General features: G+C 37.9%; 1 protein-coding gene across 6 annotated transcripts in view; it reads right to left on the minus strand.

The window, feature by feature from the left end:
• Nucleotides 1–17,904, minus strand: part of LOC18444898 (serine/threonine-protein kinase BSK1) — a 49,514-nt gene extending 31,610 nt beyond the window's left edge. For 5 of the 6 annotated variants that reach the window (XR_016044609.1, XR_016044610.1, XM_011629000.3 and 2 more), the window contains exons 1-3: nt 17,348–17,904; nt 17,104–17,239; nt 10,663–10,796 (exon numbers count right to left, since the gene is read on the minus strand). Coding sequence is in view for 3 of the 6 variants with exons in the window: in XM_011629000.3 (XP_011627302.1) it covers nt 10,663–10,796; nt 17,104–17,239; nt 17,348–17,677 (600 nt within the window). In the remaining 3 variants the exon portion in view is untranslated. The remainder of the gene's footprint in view (nt 1–10,662; nt 10,797–17,103; nt 17,240–17,347) is intronic. The other variant, XM_088852122.1, reaches the window with a different exon arrangement.
• Nucleotides 17,905–19,097: the final 1,193 nt, after the last annotated feature.

A 19,097-nucleotide genomic window follows, 5' to 3' on the forward strand; every position in this document is an offset into this window, starting at 1 on the left:
GTTACTTTATCAATTTATGTCATATGTACTTTAAGGTTTTTTGCCACTTACCAAATGCCAATTCGATTTTTTTTTTTAATGTGAATGTGATGACCGATGATGTCTGTGATTATTTATTTTTTATTTTCAGGGCTTTTGGGTCCATAAAACTGCCCTAATAACTCCATAAGGGGCCTAAACTCCGTAGAGGCCTAAACCCATTAGCGATGGCCAAGCTCGCCCTGATTCCTAGCCGGCCAGGCCCCTAAAACGGCTAGGCAGGCACGTCCGACTTTTTAAATATTGCTTTCAGCAACCCCATTCTGTTTAAGAGTATGCACACAAGAAGTTTGGTGTAAAATACCGTTTTGAGAAAAATAACTTTGAAACGCTCTGGAAAGATATTCTTTAGTGTTATCATAAACACGCATATACTTATCGAATTGAGTTTGGATCTCGTGAAAAAATTTAAAAATGGAGAAAATCTCAAGTCTTTCTTTTATTAAACATAACCATGTCATTCATGAATAATCATCCACAAAAATTACAAAATACATATGATCAGACAAAATTTTTTACTGTAGCAGGTCCCCAGGTATCAGAATGAACAATTACAAACGAAATAGGCCTCCGTTTATCAGTTCTAAGACGAAATGACACCCTATGATGATTGACTAACTAACGAGCTTCACACTCTAAAGCAGACAGAGTATCTAAAGAAGCAACTAACAACTTCAAGTTATTGAGAGAAGGATGGCCTAGCCAACAACGCCATAAGAAGGGAGAAGCAGAAGAGTGAAGTGCAACAACCCCAATCATATTATCATCCAAATAGGATAAGCCACCAAACTCATACCCGCCACCAATCGTCCTCCTCGTGTCCTTAGATCCTGACATACATAAGAGGGGTAAAAAGTTACAGAGCAATGAAAGATCTAGTTAATTTGCTCACAGACACCAAACTAAAAGGGCACTTTGGGACATATAGCACAGAGGACAGAGAAAGGAACGAAGTGGGCATAATTGTACCTTGTCCAGACACACCAGACAGTGATCTATCAGCCAAAGTAATAGAAGAATTAGAAATACACTTACCTAGAGATACAAAACAAATAACTCATTGGTCATGTCCTAGAAGCTCTTGAGTCAATAACCTATGGAGTATGTTTCTAAGATGCAAGAAGCACAGAACTACCCAAGTTAGCAAGGGTGGAAGTAGAATTAGAAGGATGGACAATAGGCTGATGTACTTGTCTAATAAGTTAATTAAATTCTTCTCTTATAATCACAATAGAGTCAGCAGCAGAATTTGACAAACAATGATTGATCACTAGGCCCATTCAGATAAACTCATAAACATCATTGCCCTCAGATGTGAAAGTATCTTGATTTGCCCTACCAGGCAAACCAATCTTATCCTAACACTTTTCAATTGTATGATTTGTATCGCCACAATGTGTATGCTTTCGAGTTCCACAAACCTGCCTCCATCACCTCTACCACGGCCCCTTCCTGAGTCATGACCACATCCCCTACCACGACCTCCATTACCTGTCAGTTCATCACTTAACACTCGAATCAAAAGAAAATGTAGGAGAGGCACATATACATATCACTAAGGGATGGAAGCTCATTGCTTGCCAAACCTGTCCACAAACAGGATCAGACTCAGGATTAAGAACCGATAAAAATTTGTCAACTCTGAAGTATTGATGCTACATACTCTATAATTCTGCTTCACCAAATATTGATTGATATAGATTCAGCTCTTCCTACATACCTTCTCTTCCCACATACCTTTTAAGGGCAGGGCACTATAATACTCAATCGCACTCCTTATTATCTTATTATGATAAACATTTTTTCAAATAGTTCATAGACCCGTGAGATGTTCTTATCTAATGAGTATGTTTCTTTCAAAGTGTCTCAAATTTCTTTAGTGCGTCAAGAAATGTCACATTTGCACTTATTAGAGGTTCCATACCACAACACAACCAAGTCATGATTATGTAATTATCTCTCATCCTCTCTACATATCAACTATCAGACTCACTAGGCTTGTCCTCAGTCAGCTACTTCAATTACCCCCTAGCACCAAGGGATACTTTAACAGATTGAGCATATACAACAATATTGGGCTCATTTAATTTTACTGAAGTAATTTGTATTCTCACATGTCCATGAAAACTGAAGGTTCCATGTTCAACTTCATTACCCATGAGCACATGAAATAAGCGATAAAAGGGGCCAACTAAGGTCAACCTAATACAATCACTCACACCAAGCCTAGTAGAATGCCCGGAACATTTTTTTCTATGAAGCAGAAAAGATAAATAAAAAAATAAAAATAAAAAAAATAAAGAGTGGGAAATACTTATCATTCGAATCTAAGCATAGACAATTCATCACACTTGAACAAACTAGGGCAACACCGCCTTGTCCAAATCTGACCATCTCCACACTACCACTCTTTGAGTAGACTGGGGCAGCACCTATCCATACAACAAAACTAAGGGTTTTTTGAGAGAGAACTGTAGTAAATCATCCACGGTTTCCCACAAACCTCAATCTTTAAAGAGAAATGATGAAACAGCAATATCATCACATCAAATGCAGAACCACATGGGTTTCTGCGAAAAACAAATTTAAACAAAATTAAATAAATAAACTAGGAAACAACCCTAGGAAGTAACACTTTTTTTGTTAAAGTAGAAAAGAAAATCAAGAGGGGAGAAGATTAAAAGGGAAGAAATAGTTAGAACAAAAAAGAAAACCAAGAGGGAAGAAAAGATCGAAGCTTTGATACCATGTTAGAGAAGGGGGTACCATGTTAGAGAAGGGGGGAGGGGGGAGGGGGGAGAGAGGAGCAAGAGAGAGAGAGATGAAAAGAAAAGAAGGGAAAGGAAGGGAGGGTGATATGAGAGACCAAAATTGGCCTTACACACCTCTCAAATTAGTGTTAAATTAATAAAAATAGAGAAAGGGTAAAACTGCCCATACAAATTGAAAATAGGACATATAGGTCCTAATAACATAAAATAAAGAGAAATAGTGTCTTTTAAAAGAAACAAAAGGATCCTTTTATTTTGAGGAGTTGCTAAGTACACATACAACCAGTTCTTGCATGCTATCTCGTTTGCATTCATCCTGTCGTTGATTTACTTCATTGAGCAACTAGAAGTATCAAGGTATCATAGGTACAACAGAAGCAAGCGTATCTCGATGGAGTGCCTCATGGCTATTGCGAAGAGTAGCAAATTTACATTGACTGAAACCATTTATCACTAGCACATGAACATCCGCGAGTAAAGTGTTTCTCTGTTGAGAAGCATGTCGAAAGACAACTATCAGGACTTAATTTATCAAATTTCAAGACCAGTTTCTAACCAAAGCCTTAGGTGATGATCAAATTCAACTATTCATATGCAATAACAAAATGATTGATATTCATTCCTTAGCTTGAGGAGTATTAAAGAAGCATGAATTCATCATCATCATCTAAACCATAACCTAATTTTTTGGGGTCGGCTACATGAATCATGTCCATTTGTTCTTCTTTATCAAGGGCCATACCCTCAATAAGACGTGGTGCAACGTGTTGCTTAAGGGGAACGCCCTAGCATGAATATATAACATAGGTTTAGGAAGATGTGGCAAAGTTTTACATTAGTTGCCAACCTAACGCAATCCACCTCCTTTACCCAGGCTTAAGATAGGCTATGGGAAAGTTTAAAATCCTCACCCTTACTAGACCAAATTAAATGCAAAGATAAATCCTCATAGGTTTGTCATGCAAGCGAATTAAATAAAAGGCCATACATTTAAGCAAGTAGTTCTTGTAAGAACCCACAAAAATAAGAACGAAAGATCACATGGCTCATCACCATGAGCTTCGAAAGGCTTTCTATCCCTTTCAAGCTATTTGGTATTGGTATGTGAAATTAAGTACTTGTACACCATTTTTCTGTATCCATAAGGCCAATTATGTTTGCACCCTTCCACATATAAATTGTAACATAGCTATTTTGTTGGGTAGGTCCGCAGTGCGTTCCAAAACTGGCACGTGGTGCTGGAATTGTCAACACCATAACCAAACATGCAAGGTGTTGAATCCCAATTAACCAAATCCCAATATTTGTCATGGACTTCTTGAATTCATCTCACTATTAATGCAGACAATAACATCTACCATTAACCAAATCCCAATATTTTACATATTCCATATAGAGGTTTGTGGCATTCCTATGAGAGTCATGTGAACCATGCTCAAATAACATGGAAGATCTCATTGCAAGAAAATTGACTGGAAGATCTCCATTTTCTTGATTGGTTTCTCTATCGAATCTAATAAGCAGTCAAGTCAAGGAGTACACCATTATGTGGACCTCTGTTCTATGAATTTAACAAAATGAGAATTTTTTTATTTTATCAAATAAATTTTACAAAAGTCATCCACCTCAAAGATTATTCAATCCGTCATAATTAAACAAACTCCACCTCCTAATCAGTAAAGTTTGTTTATAGCATGGACACACCTGCACCATGCCCCAAACATTATCGAAGCAACTATAACCTGGGTATCAGATTCCACAACTAATCTAAAGAGGCTCAGGATTGCCTCTTTAAAACCCTGCATCCACGCCATGAAATGTCAAGAACAGTGTTTCAAAAAGCGCTAGCCGGGTCCTAGGTGGCCTGAGGTGTCTAGGCCGCCTAGCGCCTAGGCGGGTGCCTAGAACCTGAACGGCCCAGTTGAATCAAAAAAGGATTCTATAGTCTCTAACAATACATATATTATATAAAATATAAGAACTAGGTATTTAGGGCACATCAGAATTCAAAAGTATATTACACATTAGCACACATTCCATAAGCATAACCATAAGACGGTCCAAATCCAATTAAAACTTAAAATTTACCAACCAAATTGCCAAATCAAAGTTACTAAATACCAAACCAGTGGAACTACAAATCCATTATCCACAATGCACAACCAAGAGGAAGAAAACAAACATGAGAGTAATACTTCAAAACTCAAAAGAATCTTCAATCAATGTCCAAAGTTTAATCATTATTCATCATTCATCATTCATCATCAGAAAAAGTAGGGTCAGCTGTATTTGCATCATATGCATCGGAGTCGTCACCCTCCTCGACATATTGGTCGTCCTCTTTCGCCTATTCAGAATCTACCTCTTCTTCCTCCTCTTCCTCCACCCTCGTCCTCTGTACAGAAGATCTAATGGCCCTAGGAGGATCGGCTAATGTCCTTGAAACATCCATGACCATGTCCCATGTCAATCTTTCATGCCCCTCAACCTCATCATCATCAACTAACCACTCCATAGCATTGTCTATATTTTTTTATCTAAAGGGGTCTCTCGTATCTCTCTTAGCAAACAAGTCCTTCAAGAATCGATTATACTTGATATAAACTAGGTCATTGGGCCTCTTTGATTCAAGCATGTTCCTTTTCTTTGTATGAATCTAACAAAATCAAATGAAACTAATTAATATAAATATTAAATAATTAAAATATATGGTTCATGCATTACTAATACAATTATACAAATTACCCTTACCCCTTCAAAAGTACTCCAATTGCGCTCACAACCGAATGAGGAAGTAGTTAGGTTTAACATCTGAATGGCTAACTTTTGTAAATTTGGAGAACTACACCCATGTTGGCTCCACCAATTAGCTACAAAGATATAGAATAAAATCATAAATATATAATAAAATTCTAAAAATGAAACTTGATTACTTGAACTTGATGAACTTAAGAATATTATTACTACTTGGATCAATTTTGGTCCTTTGCCTCATCACCATTGGACTCCCAAACGACTTTAATAAGCATTTGTAATTTATCAGCTCATCAGCACATATAATATCCTGGATATCAGGATCAAAGACTAGCACATCTACACACTTATTAAATCCAGGCATACTTGCGTCATTTGTGTGTATATCCTTGTCAACATAAAAAAGGTGGGTTCAAATAATAACCAGCTACATGAAATGGCCGATGTAGCTGCCTATCCCACTTCTCATCAATAATCTCCCAAACAAGCTTACAGCGGTTCCAATCATCATCAAAATTTTGGGCTATCTCTCTTTTGCAATTCTCCATAGCCTCATATGTAGCCCATAGAAGCCTTGTCATTATCAACCATGTGAAGGACTTTGACAAGAGGAAAAAATACCTTAAGAGCGTCATTCACCCTTCGCCGAAAAAGCCTTAGAAAGGATAATGTCTTTTACCTTCTTCCCAACCTGATCCTTGGACCACTTGCATGCTCTCCAGTCCTCCGAGGTAAACATCTACCTCAACTACACTCACCTCAAATGTATGTTATCTAGGCATAAGTACAAGGTCGTAGATCTCGTGACCCCAGGCCTCACAATCTCTTTCTTCTTCTTATATCTACCCATCATGTTGAGGGTGAGATAGTGGCTATAAATGAAATTTGTAACTGACTTTGCTTTCTTCACTGCAACTAATATCTCGGTTAAACCGCTAAGAGCCTCAAGCATGAGGTCTATACAATATGCTGCACATGGTGTCCAAAAGATTCTAGAATAAGTTATGCGCAACAAATTAGCAACAGCAACATTACGAGCAGCATTGTCTGTGACAACCTATACAACAAGATGCTCCCCAACCTCTTTGATTTCCTTGTCTACAACTTGGAATGTGTGATAGGCATCATGGGTATAATCAAATGCATCAATAGACCTAAAAAAAAAAAACCCCTAAAGGACAATTCACAAGCAAATTCATTTGACTTCTTCTCTTCCTATCACTCTAAGCATTAGTCATAATAGAAACTCCATACTAAGCCCATGCATCCATCATAACTTCTACAGCATCCTTCGTGACACTCACTGCTTTTTTCAAAAGAGGCTCTGAAAGCTCATATGGGGTGGGGGGTTTCATCCCAGACCAAAATTGGCCAATTGCCTCTATCAAGGCATAGAAGCTGCTTAGGCGAGCGATATTGAAAGGAATGCTCACCTCATAAAACCATGTAGCAATAAAAAAAGCAGCTCTATCTCTCTCTTCCTTCTTCATTTCATTTTCAATAGTGGTTTGTTTCTTTGTTTCTCTCCTGCAACCTCAGGGTCAGACTGCAACCTCAACCAGAAGCAGTTACAACTCCCTTTCCCTTTCCCCTAATAACGGATTGTTCTTCCTCTTGACATCCTTTCCCATCCTCATCTTTATCATCATCATCATAACTGACCCGAACCCCAGACCTAATCTCTGCTATGGAGACAAATTTCTCATCTTTTTCATTTTTACCAAACTCAAAAATTGGTTATTTCCTCTTTAACAGCATTAAGAGTCTTTTTACATGGAGCAACATCCCCCTTGATACCGGCAAGATGTTTCTTGAACAGATTTATGCCCCCTTTTGTATCCTTCTTACAAAACTTGCACCTAATGCAATTTTTATCATTAGGATCTGGGTTGTAGCCATATTTCCAACCGGAATCACCACTCCTATTAGATCCAGAAGAAGACATCTCAAAATAATACAACTCATAGTTTCAAAAAGCGCTAGGAGGCACCCAGGCGGCCATGGGGGTCTAGGCCGCCCAACGCCTAGGCGGGCGCCCAGAACCTGGGCGGCCCAGTTGAAAAGAAAAAAAAAAGATAATTTGATTCCAATAATTCATAAGAATCTTGATAATCCATAAGACCATATCCCAGTTGAAAAAAAAAAGATAGAAGTCGAGAAGAGAATTTTGATCATCCATAATACCATAATCCATATTTTCATACAATGCCAAAAGCCTAAAACAGTAAAACCATACAAGCATACACTGATAGTCTGATACACTATAGACTGTACACACAAAAGTTAGTAAAACTAGAAACTAGAAAGTAGAAACTAAAAATATGAAAAAGAAAATATACAGAAATTCAGAAAGTATACAAACTAAAGTCTAGAACACAATAGTCAACAATCAACACTCAACACTCAACACCAAGTGTCTTCAGTCATCATCATCATCACAAGGAATAGGGTAAGCCTTATCATATGAATCAGATTTGAGGCCATCATCATCAGAGTCATCTCCCTCTTCAATATAACGCTCGTCCTCCTCTGTTTCTTCTAATCTGCATCTTCCTCCTCTTCTTCTACCCTCCCTCTTACTAGTATGTGCCGATGAAGCCCTAGGAGTCTTGGATTTTCTACCCTTTTCTATCTTTTTTGTGTTTTCTTGAATTCAAATATTGTATAATCTCCTCCCTGATAGCCTCAGGAACATTTTTACACAGGGCAACATCCTCCTTAATACCGACAAGGTGTTTTTTAAGTAGGTAAATGCCCCTATTAGTATCCTTTCCACAATAATTATATTTAAGATGATTTTTGTCATTTGGATTCGGGTTATAACCATACTTCCAACCTGGATTACCCACCTCTGGGTTGTTTTCAGGTGCTAAAATAATCAAAAACACCTTGTAATAGGATTATAAAACTCCAAAACTAAATCTAATCTACCTGAGTGATGTTTGGATCCGTTTTTTGTAACTTTGAGAAACACTTCGATCCAATGAAAATCACAAAATTTAGTTTCTTTGAAGTTTTTTTCTCTCTAAAATGGCTTCTTGTGGGTTTAGGTTTCAAATGAACCTAAAACTCATCCTTAAAAGCCTTTATGTTTCAAAAAAACACAATAGAATGAAAAAAAACAAAAACAAATTCCGCCCCTAGCGGGCGGAGGCCCTAGGCGGCCTCTGGGCGCCCACCTATGCAGATTTCGTACTGCCTAGGCAGCAGCCGCCCAGGGACTGCCGCCCAGTTTGACTGCCTAGGCCTAAGCAATGTGCCCAGGCCCTCTGGACCACCTAGGCGCTGGGCGATCCGCTTTTTTTAACATTGATACAACTTATACAAGCAATAAAAAAAAATAACTTACTTTGAGTTTGATTGCTCAATGCCTCAATCTCCAAACTTTCACCCAAAAGATGCTTCGAAGGACTCGAAATCTTCTAAAAAACCCCCCAATATATTTATAAAACATCAAAAATTAAATCTAATATCAATGGGTGATGTTCTGATCAATTTCTCATAATTTTAAGAAACCCTTCCATCCTGAAAAAATCACCAAAACTAGTATTTTGGGGCTTTCTCTCTCTAAAATAGGCTCTAATGAGTTTTAGGTTTCAATGAACCTAAAACCCACATATTTTGCCCCTTAGTATAAAAAAAAAATGACAAAAAATGCCCATACCGCCTATTTTTGGCACCTAGGCCTGGGCGATGTGCCCAGGCTCCCTGGACTGCCTAGGTGGCCACCCAAGCTCAGGGCGGTCCGCTTTTTGAAACACTAGTCAGAAAGCATACTAGAGTCGCCACCCACTCCAACATGATATGGTTACTCACACCATCTCCACCATTCTACACACCCTCCATGAAAAAAACAGGTATAAAGGCCAAGGTTTGCCCTAATGAGGGCAATACTGCCTCCAAACAAAAAGAGATTACCTTTCCATGAGGCTAGCTTACTCTCCATACTCTCAATTCATGGACTTCTCTTCAACTGGCCCAAGCAAAGTGGTAGCATAAGATAAGATGCATGAAGAACAACAGTCTGAAATCACAAACGTTTTTTTTTCTTTGTTTATTTTTTTCAAATAGTTTGGAATCACAAACTTGTTACCTACTTCTCTAACAAGATTTATCATCACCAAGGCCAATCAAGGAACCTTTTCCAAGATTTATCAAAACAAGATTCATATTCTAAATTGCTAGGTATTATGATAAATGGATACAAGTTTATTCAAAGAGCAGACTATGTACTACTTGCTAGATGAGGCATACCATAAATTGCTTCACATTATATGATTAGGTATAAGATTTCTCCTATACATACAAGTATCTCCAACAACTTTCCAGTATCTAATTTCTATAAGTTCATAATTCGCACAGATGTACCTCCAAAGCAAAGTGAGATTTGGGAAATGAAAAATAGAGTGAAAAAGAGAATTAGAAGACCTAAAACACTACGAAAAAGTGAACACTCCAGAACCTATTACTGAAATGCCATGCCTGAAAATAATGGAAATCTAATATCCACAAAAGAACTACTAATGGGAAAACATACCAAGTCTGCTTGTGTATTAAAAACATGAGAATCTTGGTTCGGCAAAAGCCATACACCCATATCATCAACAAACTGATGAATTCCTAGCATTCAAACTAACTTAACAATAAACCCAACAGAGCACCTCATATTATAAAGAGAAAGTCCATGTAGACACGTATTTCTAGTCAGAACTCACAACTAATAAATGAACTCACTCAATCCCATTTCAGAAACAGCAAGACAAAAATTAAATACATCATCCACAAAAAAAAAACTTGAAAAAATATTCAGATAAAGATCATCTGTACTTTTAATCATGAATAAACAAAAAGAATAGTGCTACTCTCTAAAATTAGTGATCCATGACATAGGTATTGGAAGATACAGAATAAGAAAAAAGTTGGTTCCTATGAATGTAAACAAAAACCTAAAAAACTTGACTTAAATTTCTCAAACCCAAAGAGATTATGTTGATTTCTTACATTGTCAACAAAAAAGTAAATAAAATGAACAATTAAAACAGGTATAGAAAACAAAACCACATAAAGAATAGTCTGATGCAACTCGGTAGAGCCTTACCTGGTCAAAGAGAACCCTATAAGCATTCAAGTCATGATACAGGGGCCTTCCTTCATTACTACAGTACTCTAAAGCTTCAGATATATAAAGGGCAACTCTTAGCCGCATAGCCCACTCAATTGTTTGCTTTTCCCCTATAGAGAAAAACAGTAAGGAAATAGAACTCATGCGCCTCTCATGCATATAACCAGTCAATATCTATGGAAACTGGCAAGCCATTTCTCAATCATAGAGGCAAGCTATACAAAAATGAAAAGCAGCAGAGGAAAGAAAGAAAGAGCTATACTCTAATTATAATGTGAATGCCAAATATTTACTCTTATAAAACAAAAACCTTGCATGTTTTCTTTTGTATGAATGTTAAAACAGAGAAGAAGAAAACACGTGGGACAGAATAGCATCACCCAGCTGTATTACCTTAAAGAACCTATTTGAAGTTGAACAGAAAAAGTAAATTCAAATTTTTCATCCATTAACAACTTTTTGGACGTATGATACAGCCTGTTTAGATATGAGCTTTTATCACTATTTAAATACAAATACCCTCACAAATTCCACTTTTGTCTTTGTATTCTCTTAATGAACAAAGAGACGGGGTTAGAAACATGTTTGTCTCTTTAAGTCAGAAAAAGCAAGTGATCTAAGGATGGAAAGGGGAAAAAGGTGTGTGACATTATTTTGACACCCCGGTTTTGGAATGGGGTTAAGTATTGCATCAACCTTTTTGAGCCCGTTGTAAAAGTATTGCGCCTTGTGGATAGCAAAAAAGAGCCAACAATGAGGCATATTTACAAGGCATTGGGTTGAAAAAGAAAAAAATCAAGAACTTGAAGAATGATGAGAGTCGATATGCCCTTATTTTAGAAATTGTAGATGAAAAATGGGATTCACAGCTATAAATGCCCTTACTCTTAGCAAGGTACTATCTCAACCCTGCTCATTACCATACCGATTCTGAGATTGAGTCTAAAGGTTGTTTCATGCAAGCAATTAACAAGTGCAATATACAGCTCAACCCTGACTCAAATGTCCAAGACAAAGTGTCTGGAACTTGACTTGCATCTGTACTCCATGGACCATGAGGACACTCGGGACGGACATCACAAGAAGGCAAAGAACAAAAATATATCCATTTAAATTGAAGATGTATTTGCTATTTAAGTTTGTATTTCTTACTCAAAGTTTTAACTTGATTTCTGAATTACTCATATATATGCACCCTACTTACTTTTAAAGTACACTCGCATCATGGTGAGCCAGCCATGGACAAAGTGCCCTTCACTTGCAGAGGATGGCTCAACGGATTTTAAACTTGACTTGTACATCGTTAGCAGGCGACCCCAATTTCAGCACATTCGAGATGGTAAATTCACCATTTGTCCTCATCTCCTACCAACCCAACTTGTACGACATTTTTTGAAGTACTATAAAATCTAAAAGTACCCTGATGCATTAGGAAAGAAACACATAAAAAGAAGAGAATAAGGTTGAGCCAAAGTGATGGACCAATCTTGCCAATAACATAATATCTATATCCTGTTATATAAAATCTAAAAGAATGTCGTTCAGAGTGGAATCAAATAATGGACCCCATCATCATGAAAGATATGGATGAATTGGGAAAGTGGTTGGTCGAGGAGGATGCTGGCAATGAACCTGTATTCGCAGGAGAGATCATGACATGGACCCAAGTATATGAGGTGGCTTGGCATCAAGCCCTATGAGGACTACTAGTTCTTGAACTCAGGGAAAGGGGAATGGGAAGAGGAAGGGGCAGGAGAAGGCAAAGGGCAAGGGGAAGATGTCAATAGGAGTAAGAGTGAGGTGGTGGACTTAGAAAAGACAAGGGAAGAAGATGCATATGAGGAGGATGATTCTGACGATGATGGCTTGCTATCATCATCAGATTCTGATGCATTTGATGCTGGTCCTGGATGTGCACGCAACATTGCTAGTGATGCTGAAGCTCAACCTCATATTTGAGTTCGTTCAACCTCATATTTGAGTTCGTTCATCATAATTTGTTGTCTACTTTTCAGTTTTGCTAGTTTATGCCCTTTGAGTTGTGAATTTTCTTGTGAGCTATGTAAGATGTGATCGGTAATGGGAGATTAACATTTGCTAGTTATTGAGATGTTCTATTGTGGGCTTACATGGCTCTCGCTACATAGTGGATGAGTGTTAGGTGATCTTCATTCTTTTAATGTTACTTCTGACTGAACATTTAATTCCTAGTACAAAGTCATGTATGTTTAAGTTTGACTAGCCCACTAAAATTGCACACAAAAAAATTGTAAGACAATGTTCATTAAACTAAAAATATTAGATGTTCTATGCACAAAAATGTTGTCACAATCAATCAAAACTGGCATCAAAAGGTAGAAGATGGGTAAAAAACATATGCACATGAGGATTGCCTCCTTCAAGGGTCAAAACAAAATGCTGATCTCTCACAAAGATCTAGAATGGGCAATAGTTCAATAGGGTTGTACAAGCCAAGCTCAAGATGAGACAAGGTTGGCTTAATTATGTTTCATATATTATTTATACAATATATCCTAGATTACCTTGACCTTCCGCCAAATAGAAAACTCAATTTAAGATATTATATAACATAATATAGATATTATGTTATTGGCATGAGTTTAGCTTGTTTATGGATTGACTCTACCTGTTTATCGGCTTTGTTATGTAAACAAGTCAAGATGAGGCCAAGCATAGCTTCCCTTAATCAAGCCAAGCTCATGCTAGGTGGTTCAACCCAAGCTCAAGCTGGACCTCCACCCATACAAGCCAAGCTTAAACATGCCCAAGCTCAGTTTGCCTCGGCTTGTTGAAAACTGTGTAATTCAAAGACCTAAATCCAATACCAAAAGTAGTGAACACTGGGTTGGATCGACCTACGTAATGGTGGGTAACCAGGCAGGTAAAAAAGGGAATTTCTAAAATTATAAAATAATTTTAGATTATAAAATTTACAGAAATTTTTATCCAAATACCTATAAGAGATGAACTATTTAACATTCTATCCATATCTTTTTATCTAATTGCAAATAACCATCAAAAGGCTCTGATCATGAGTTGGAATAATTGCGAATGGGCATAATGTTAAATAGTTCATCTCTTATGGAAAATTGATAAATTTCCCTAAATTTGATTCACATACGTTATAATAAAAATAAACAAAACAAAGATTAAAAAAAAAAAAACTGAAATGAACATGACATCTATTTAATGTTTTAAACAATTTGTTAAATTAACTGATGTTCTAAAGGAGCTTGTAAAGTGGCCAAACCATTCCACCAGCTTTGGGTTTTATTGAAAGTTGACATGGCCAGGTCAACAGGACAAAACATGGGTGGACCCGCCAGGCACCAGGATTAAGAACTATGGTACCAACCTAGCTCAAAAAATGCAGTTGTTAACAGCAGGTGCTGTGCCGGTAAGAGGTATCTTGGTTTATTCAAATTGCACAGAAAGACACGAAAGCTTGAGAACGGGGTTGGTGAATCACGGACATTTCATGGAACTGCAGAACACATTAAAGTGTGTAGCAAGATATCTAATCTGGAATAGACCAATGGACGACGGCCATGAACTAAGCAGTTGAATGCTATTATTACTGCAATCAGATGGACTCATTTATCAACAATGAAAAACCAAAACAAATGCAGTAAAAATTGAAGTTTAAACTGTTTCATAGCGGGGTTTGCTTAGGCTTCCAAAAGGCCTAGCTCACCATGGATATCAAAAAGTAATTCAGAGCCTTCCTTGCATCACGGATTGGATAACTGGCACAGAAGTCATCAGAAGCATGATTATATAAATCCTAGACCCAAAAGATTTACAGGTCCGGCACATGGCAGTGTTCATGGGGTATCAAGTTAAGGTGAACTACAAATAAAATGGACCTATGGAAGATAAAAGCATGTCGGAATACAATAATAACAGAGGATTTCTAGGGCCTGTGATAAGGACATCCAACTTATAGGAAATATGCCCCATCAAACTGTATAATATCAACTCTCTTGTCAGAATCAACATATAATACTTAATTATTGATTGCTGTTATGGTTGCCATTGAAAAACTTAAATATATACTTGGGAATATAAATAGTATTGAAGAAAGACCAACAAGTCTTAAGATAGGGAGATGCAAATCTGCGGGCTTGTGAGTATGAATCGTTTGTTAATGATATATCCATGTCTCATCTTTGGGCACTAGAATTTGTCCTTCTCTTTGAATTTCCGTTGTTGTTCAAGAATGGCATATGAATCTTGCAAGAAATCATTCCAAGGAAGTGCTTTTGAGATAAACAATCAAGAGCTGCCAAACTTGTGACAACGTAAAATGAAATCGTCATAGAAGAGTAAAATTTTGTGCTGTGGAGGAGCACTTGATCAACAGAAGCCACATTCATGTTGCATGCAAGATCAACGAAGTAAGATTACGTTTTGCCAGTTACGAGAATCTAACGAGATATGTAGGGCTCATCAACCAAGACTACAATCAGGCAAAGCAAATAATTAATTCACATCATATAAAAAAAAATACTCATCTCAATAGAGACTTGGAGGGACCAATTTATTTAGAGGGAGAGACTTTTGAGCAAATCTTCATGGAGGACACAACGCTGATGTTGGGAAATGTAGAGGCAAGATGACTCCAATTACCTAAATTGGAAATCATGTATGGAGCCAGTCCTACCTTCCAGTTCAAAACGCAATGTCTCTGCTCACAGTGCAAGATCCTCTTCATAGGACAATTTTGAACAATAATCCACCTTAAAAAGTTAAGACTAGCTGGTTAGTGCAACTAATGTCATGACTTTGAAGCAGTAAATCCATGAGTGTAGTGGAGGCCCCAATACAAAAGAAATTCCTAAAACACATCTAGGACATGCAGTTTCCCAAGAAGGTATGGTAAACTTTGATTCTTATAAAGACGTATTGAATGAGTTCTTAGAGAACAAGTGCCAAATGCTATAGAAAGGCAGCATGATCAACAAAGAATTCCCTTGTATGTGAAGCAAACATGCGATGAAATGCCAGAGCTTGACCCAGAGACAGCCATTGATGAGGCAGGAATATAGGCATGATTGTGATGGCTGCAAGCCTAGATGCAATGGATTGTCATGCACCACATAATTTTATACAGGTGGAGAATTTATTGTCAAAACCACAAATAGTGGTCAGGCAGATAGCCAAAGCCTCCACCTCAGGAAGTGATGGATTTCATTCTCTTTATATCTCATATTTGTGATTTAGGAATTTCTCATTTCATTAATTTGAAAACCGGTGTGCTATCCTTTTATAGTAGTGATGTAATTTGAAGGTTGAGAACCAATAGGTAACAGAACCAATGACAGGGCCTTCAAGCTTTATAAATAGAATGTGCATCATTTCAAACGTTTAATACTGGCTTTTAAAAATACAAGAGTCATTAGACAAGTCATGATTCCATTGGGGTACCAGCCAATAGGGCCGATAGTTTTTAATACAGAAAGGACCATTGAACATTTACAAATTACACTTCACACGAAAGGGAACTTTGGTGAAAAGTGTAGCTAAACTAGGAGAAGAAAACAATATCTTAATTCAGCATGACTCACCTAATCCCACAACCTCTATATGCTCTAAGCTTGAAGTCATATCTTACAAAAAGAGATTGAAAAAGGTAAAACATGTTAAAGTTCAAACCATCTAAAGACTAAAGCAGTGATCAAATGGAAATCTTGTTCTTAGATATATGGCACCTGGAATTAGAATTCAATTCAAAAAGGCTAAGGGCTCCAGACTACCGCAGCTCTTCGTTGGCTACAGAGATAGATGGGTGAAACACCTCTTTTTACGAATGCAATGATAGAATCTTCATATTGCAAAAACCACTATGTAGATTTCTGATGATAACTCCTTTCACAAAGGCAATGTGACCCGTCTACATCCGTAACAAATTGGGAAAATAAACTGAGTTGAATCAAACCAAACTGGGGAAACAAGCCACACATCTGATCACGTTTGATAACCAACATAAGCAGTACAGGGTCCCAAACAACTGATTGAAGAATTTCTCTAAACAACCGAACTAGAGCACAATCTATATCCAAATTAGGCAGCTCGAAACTATAAGGTTTAGATAATTCTAACAATCATACGCTGATACTAGCCTCCATTAACTTCAAAACGCAAAAGTTGACCCTCAACTAAGCCACTACTATCCTGCGCACCTCCTCTATTCTATTTTCAGTGCAACGAGATTGGCACATACTTCGAATAGGAAGCTCAGCTTAAATAATGGCCATGCTAATTTGAATAAACATATACAGAAATATAAGAAAGAGGAAGGGGGTTCAAAATTCAGGGCAGGAGGGATCAACTCAAAGAAATGAGGGGGGGGCATACATAACTCATGCAAAATCAGCGGTGGAGAGATCAACTCACAGTGAAAGAGATGCCTGGCTAGTGTCTCATTGGGCATGTACTCAGCAACCAGAAGCCTCTCATCCCCATCACAACAATACCCAATAAGATTTGCAAGCCTCGGATGCCGCAATTTTCCCACTCCCCAAGCTTCATCCTACAATTTTTAGAGATATTAATCCCCACAAAACTTAAGAAGGAAAACAAAGGGAGGAGAGAGAGAGAGAGAGAGAGTTGTTGAAATGTTAGAGGAAGTGTCTGTAACTGCAAACTGTTTGGCATCAGGCCAAGCCATTCTGGTGAACTTCTTGATTGCAATCCATCGCTTGTCGGGGAGGCGGCCCTTGTACACCAGGTTCGGGGCCTTCTCGCCACCTTCGGACACAATGAATTCCGGAGAGAAATTGCTGGCTGCAGCCCTCAAATCAGAGAGAGAAAACTCAGCAAAAGCTGGGATACCCCCGACCTCCGAATATCGAAGGGGGGCATCCTCAATCTCCTGGCGCTCCACCTCCTTCTCCTTTTCCTTTTCTCTATCATCCTCGTCCGAAGGGTGGGTTATAGTGAAGCAGCTCGACGACTGGCAGCCTCCCATGGTCTCTCTCTCAAAATCAACTGAGACTGATTGAAGAGGATTGGAAAAATTGAAGAATCTCTCTCTCACTATAAATGAAATAAAATGAAATGAAATGGCGGCAGGTGGGTGATTTTAGGTTTTTATTGGCACAGGAGCGCGTGGGACGGGGCGGCCGGCTGGCTTCGTGGTGCTCGTCCATCATGCCATGCCATGGCCGCAAGTTGGACAGAGAGAGAGGAAGAGACCTCTCTCTACGTACTGCCTCGCCTCTTCTTCTTCTTCCTATTATGTATGCCTAGCTGCCTGCCCCATTTTCTCTCTCTAATCACAACTCCATTTTATATAAATCACAGCCGCAGCCGCCACCTCCGCGCCTAGACACCAACAGGACCGAACCTCCTTTCGTATTTCATACACACATGTGCATTGTCCCCGCCCCATATCACATATTCCCCACTCTATTCTTTCTTCGCGCATCGGGCCTCCTGTCCACCTATTTACTTTTGGTGTGAGATATGCGGAGTAATTTGAAAAACACATTGATGACCGCGATCCGGCATCGCAAAAATCGATCCGGCTGCCCGGATCTCCCTTTCATTGTACGAAAAAAATAGTGAAAATAGCAAAATACAATTTTATAGTACCAAATTGTCGGTTCTCTTCTAGATCAAGATGACTTCTTGCATATTGAGGGTGACCGATTTTTAGATCGGACTGAGAAAATCCGTACTGACCCGGTGTTTTTAAAATCCATAGTATCATGTATGTGCACGCGTTGGTAGGACGTCATCTCTTATAAATTTTAGAAAATTTCACAAAAAAAGGTCCATCAGAACTAAGTATTTATATGTCATTATTGAACCATCCTAAACAAGCAAATGAATCTCATTTCTTATATTGAGGATGTTTGTTCATCTTTAGCTTGTAAAATGTATCTTATGCTGCATTATTTTGGACGAAGGCGACAAGATAGTAATAGAATTTGAAGAACATCGAATAACGGCATATTTTTTACACAACATGGACTTCCACTTCCAAGTTTTAACGAGCAATCAAAAAATTTATATTAACGTATTGGACTATTCATTTATAGATGGCCGATTTATATCTTGTCTACTAACGCTATCTCAGTAATAGAAAACTAGGACAATACGGAAAGAAAAACTTTTATATAAGGTTGCAACCTTGAAATGTAGAATTAAGGTGCATCTAAAAAATCCGTTGTAAGAATCTGTTTTGAAGTTGGAGAACCCTCTAATTAACCATCTCGACATCGATATGTATGAATATTAAAGAAAAAAATATTTTAAGTCTCAAAAATAGTACATCTTGCAACACATTATCTAACCCATCCATTTTCAATATTTTCATTTTGGTATATTGTTTTTTGTCCGTCCAACATTCCGCCCCATAGAGCAAAGCTGGTCTCATAATTGTC

Source organism: Amborella trichopoda, chromosome 11 (genome assembly GCF_054954075.1).
Source record: "Amborella trichopoda isolate Santa Cruz 75 chromosome 11, AtrichopodaSantaCruz75HAP2 v2.0, whole genome shotgun sequence".
Taxonomy (NCBI): domain Eukaryota; kingdom Viridiplantae; phylum Streptophyta; class Magnoliopsida; order Amborellales; family Amborellaceae; genus Amborella; species Amborella trichopoda.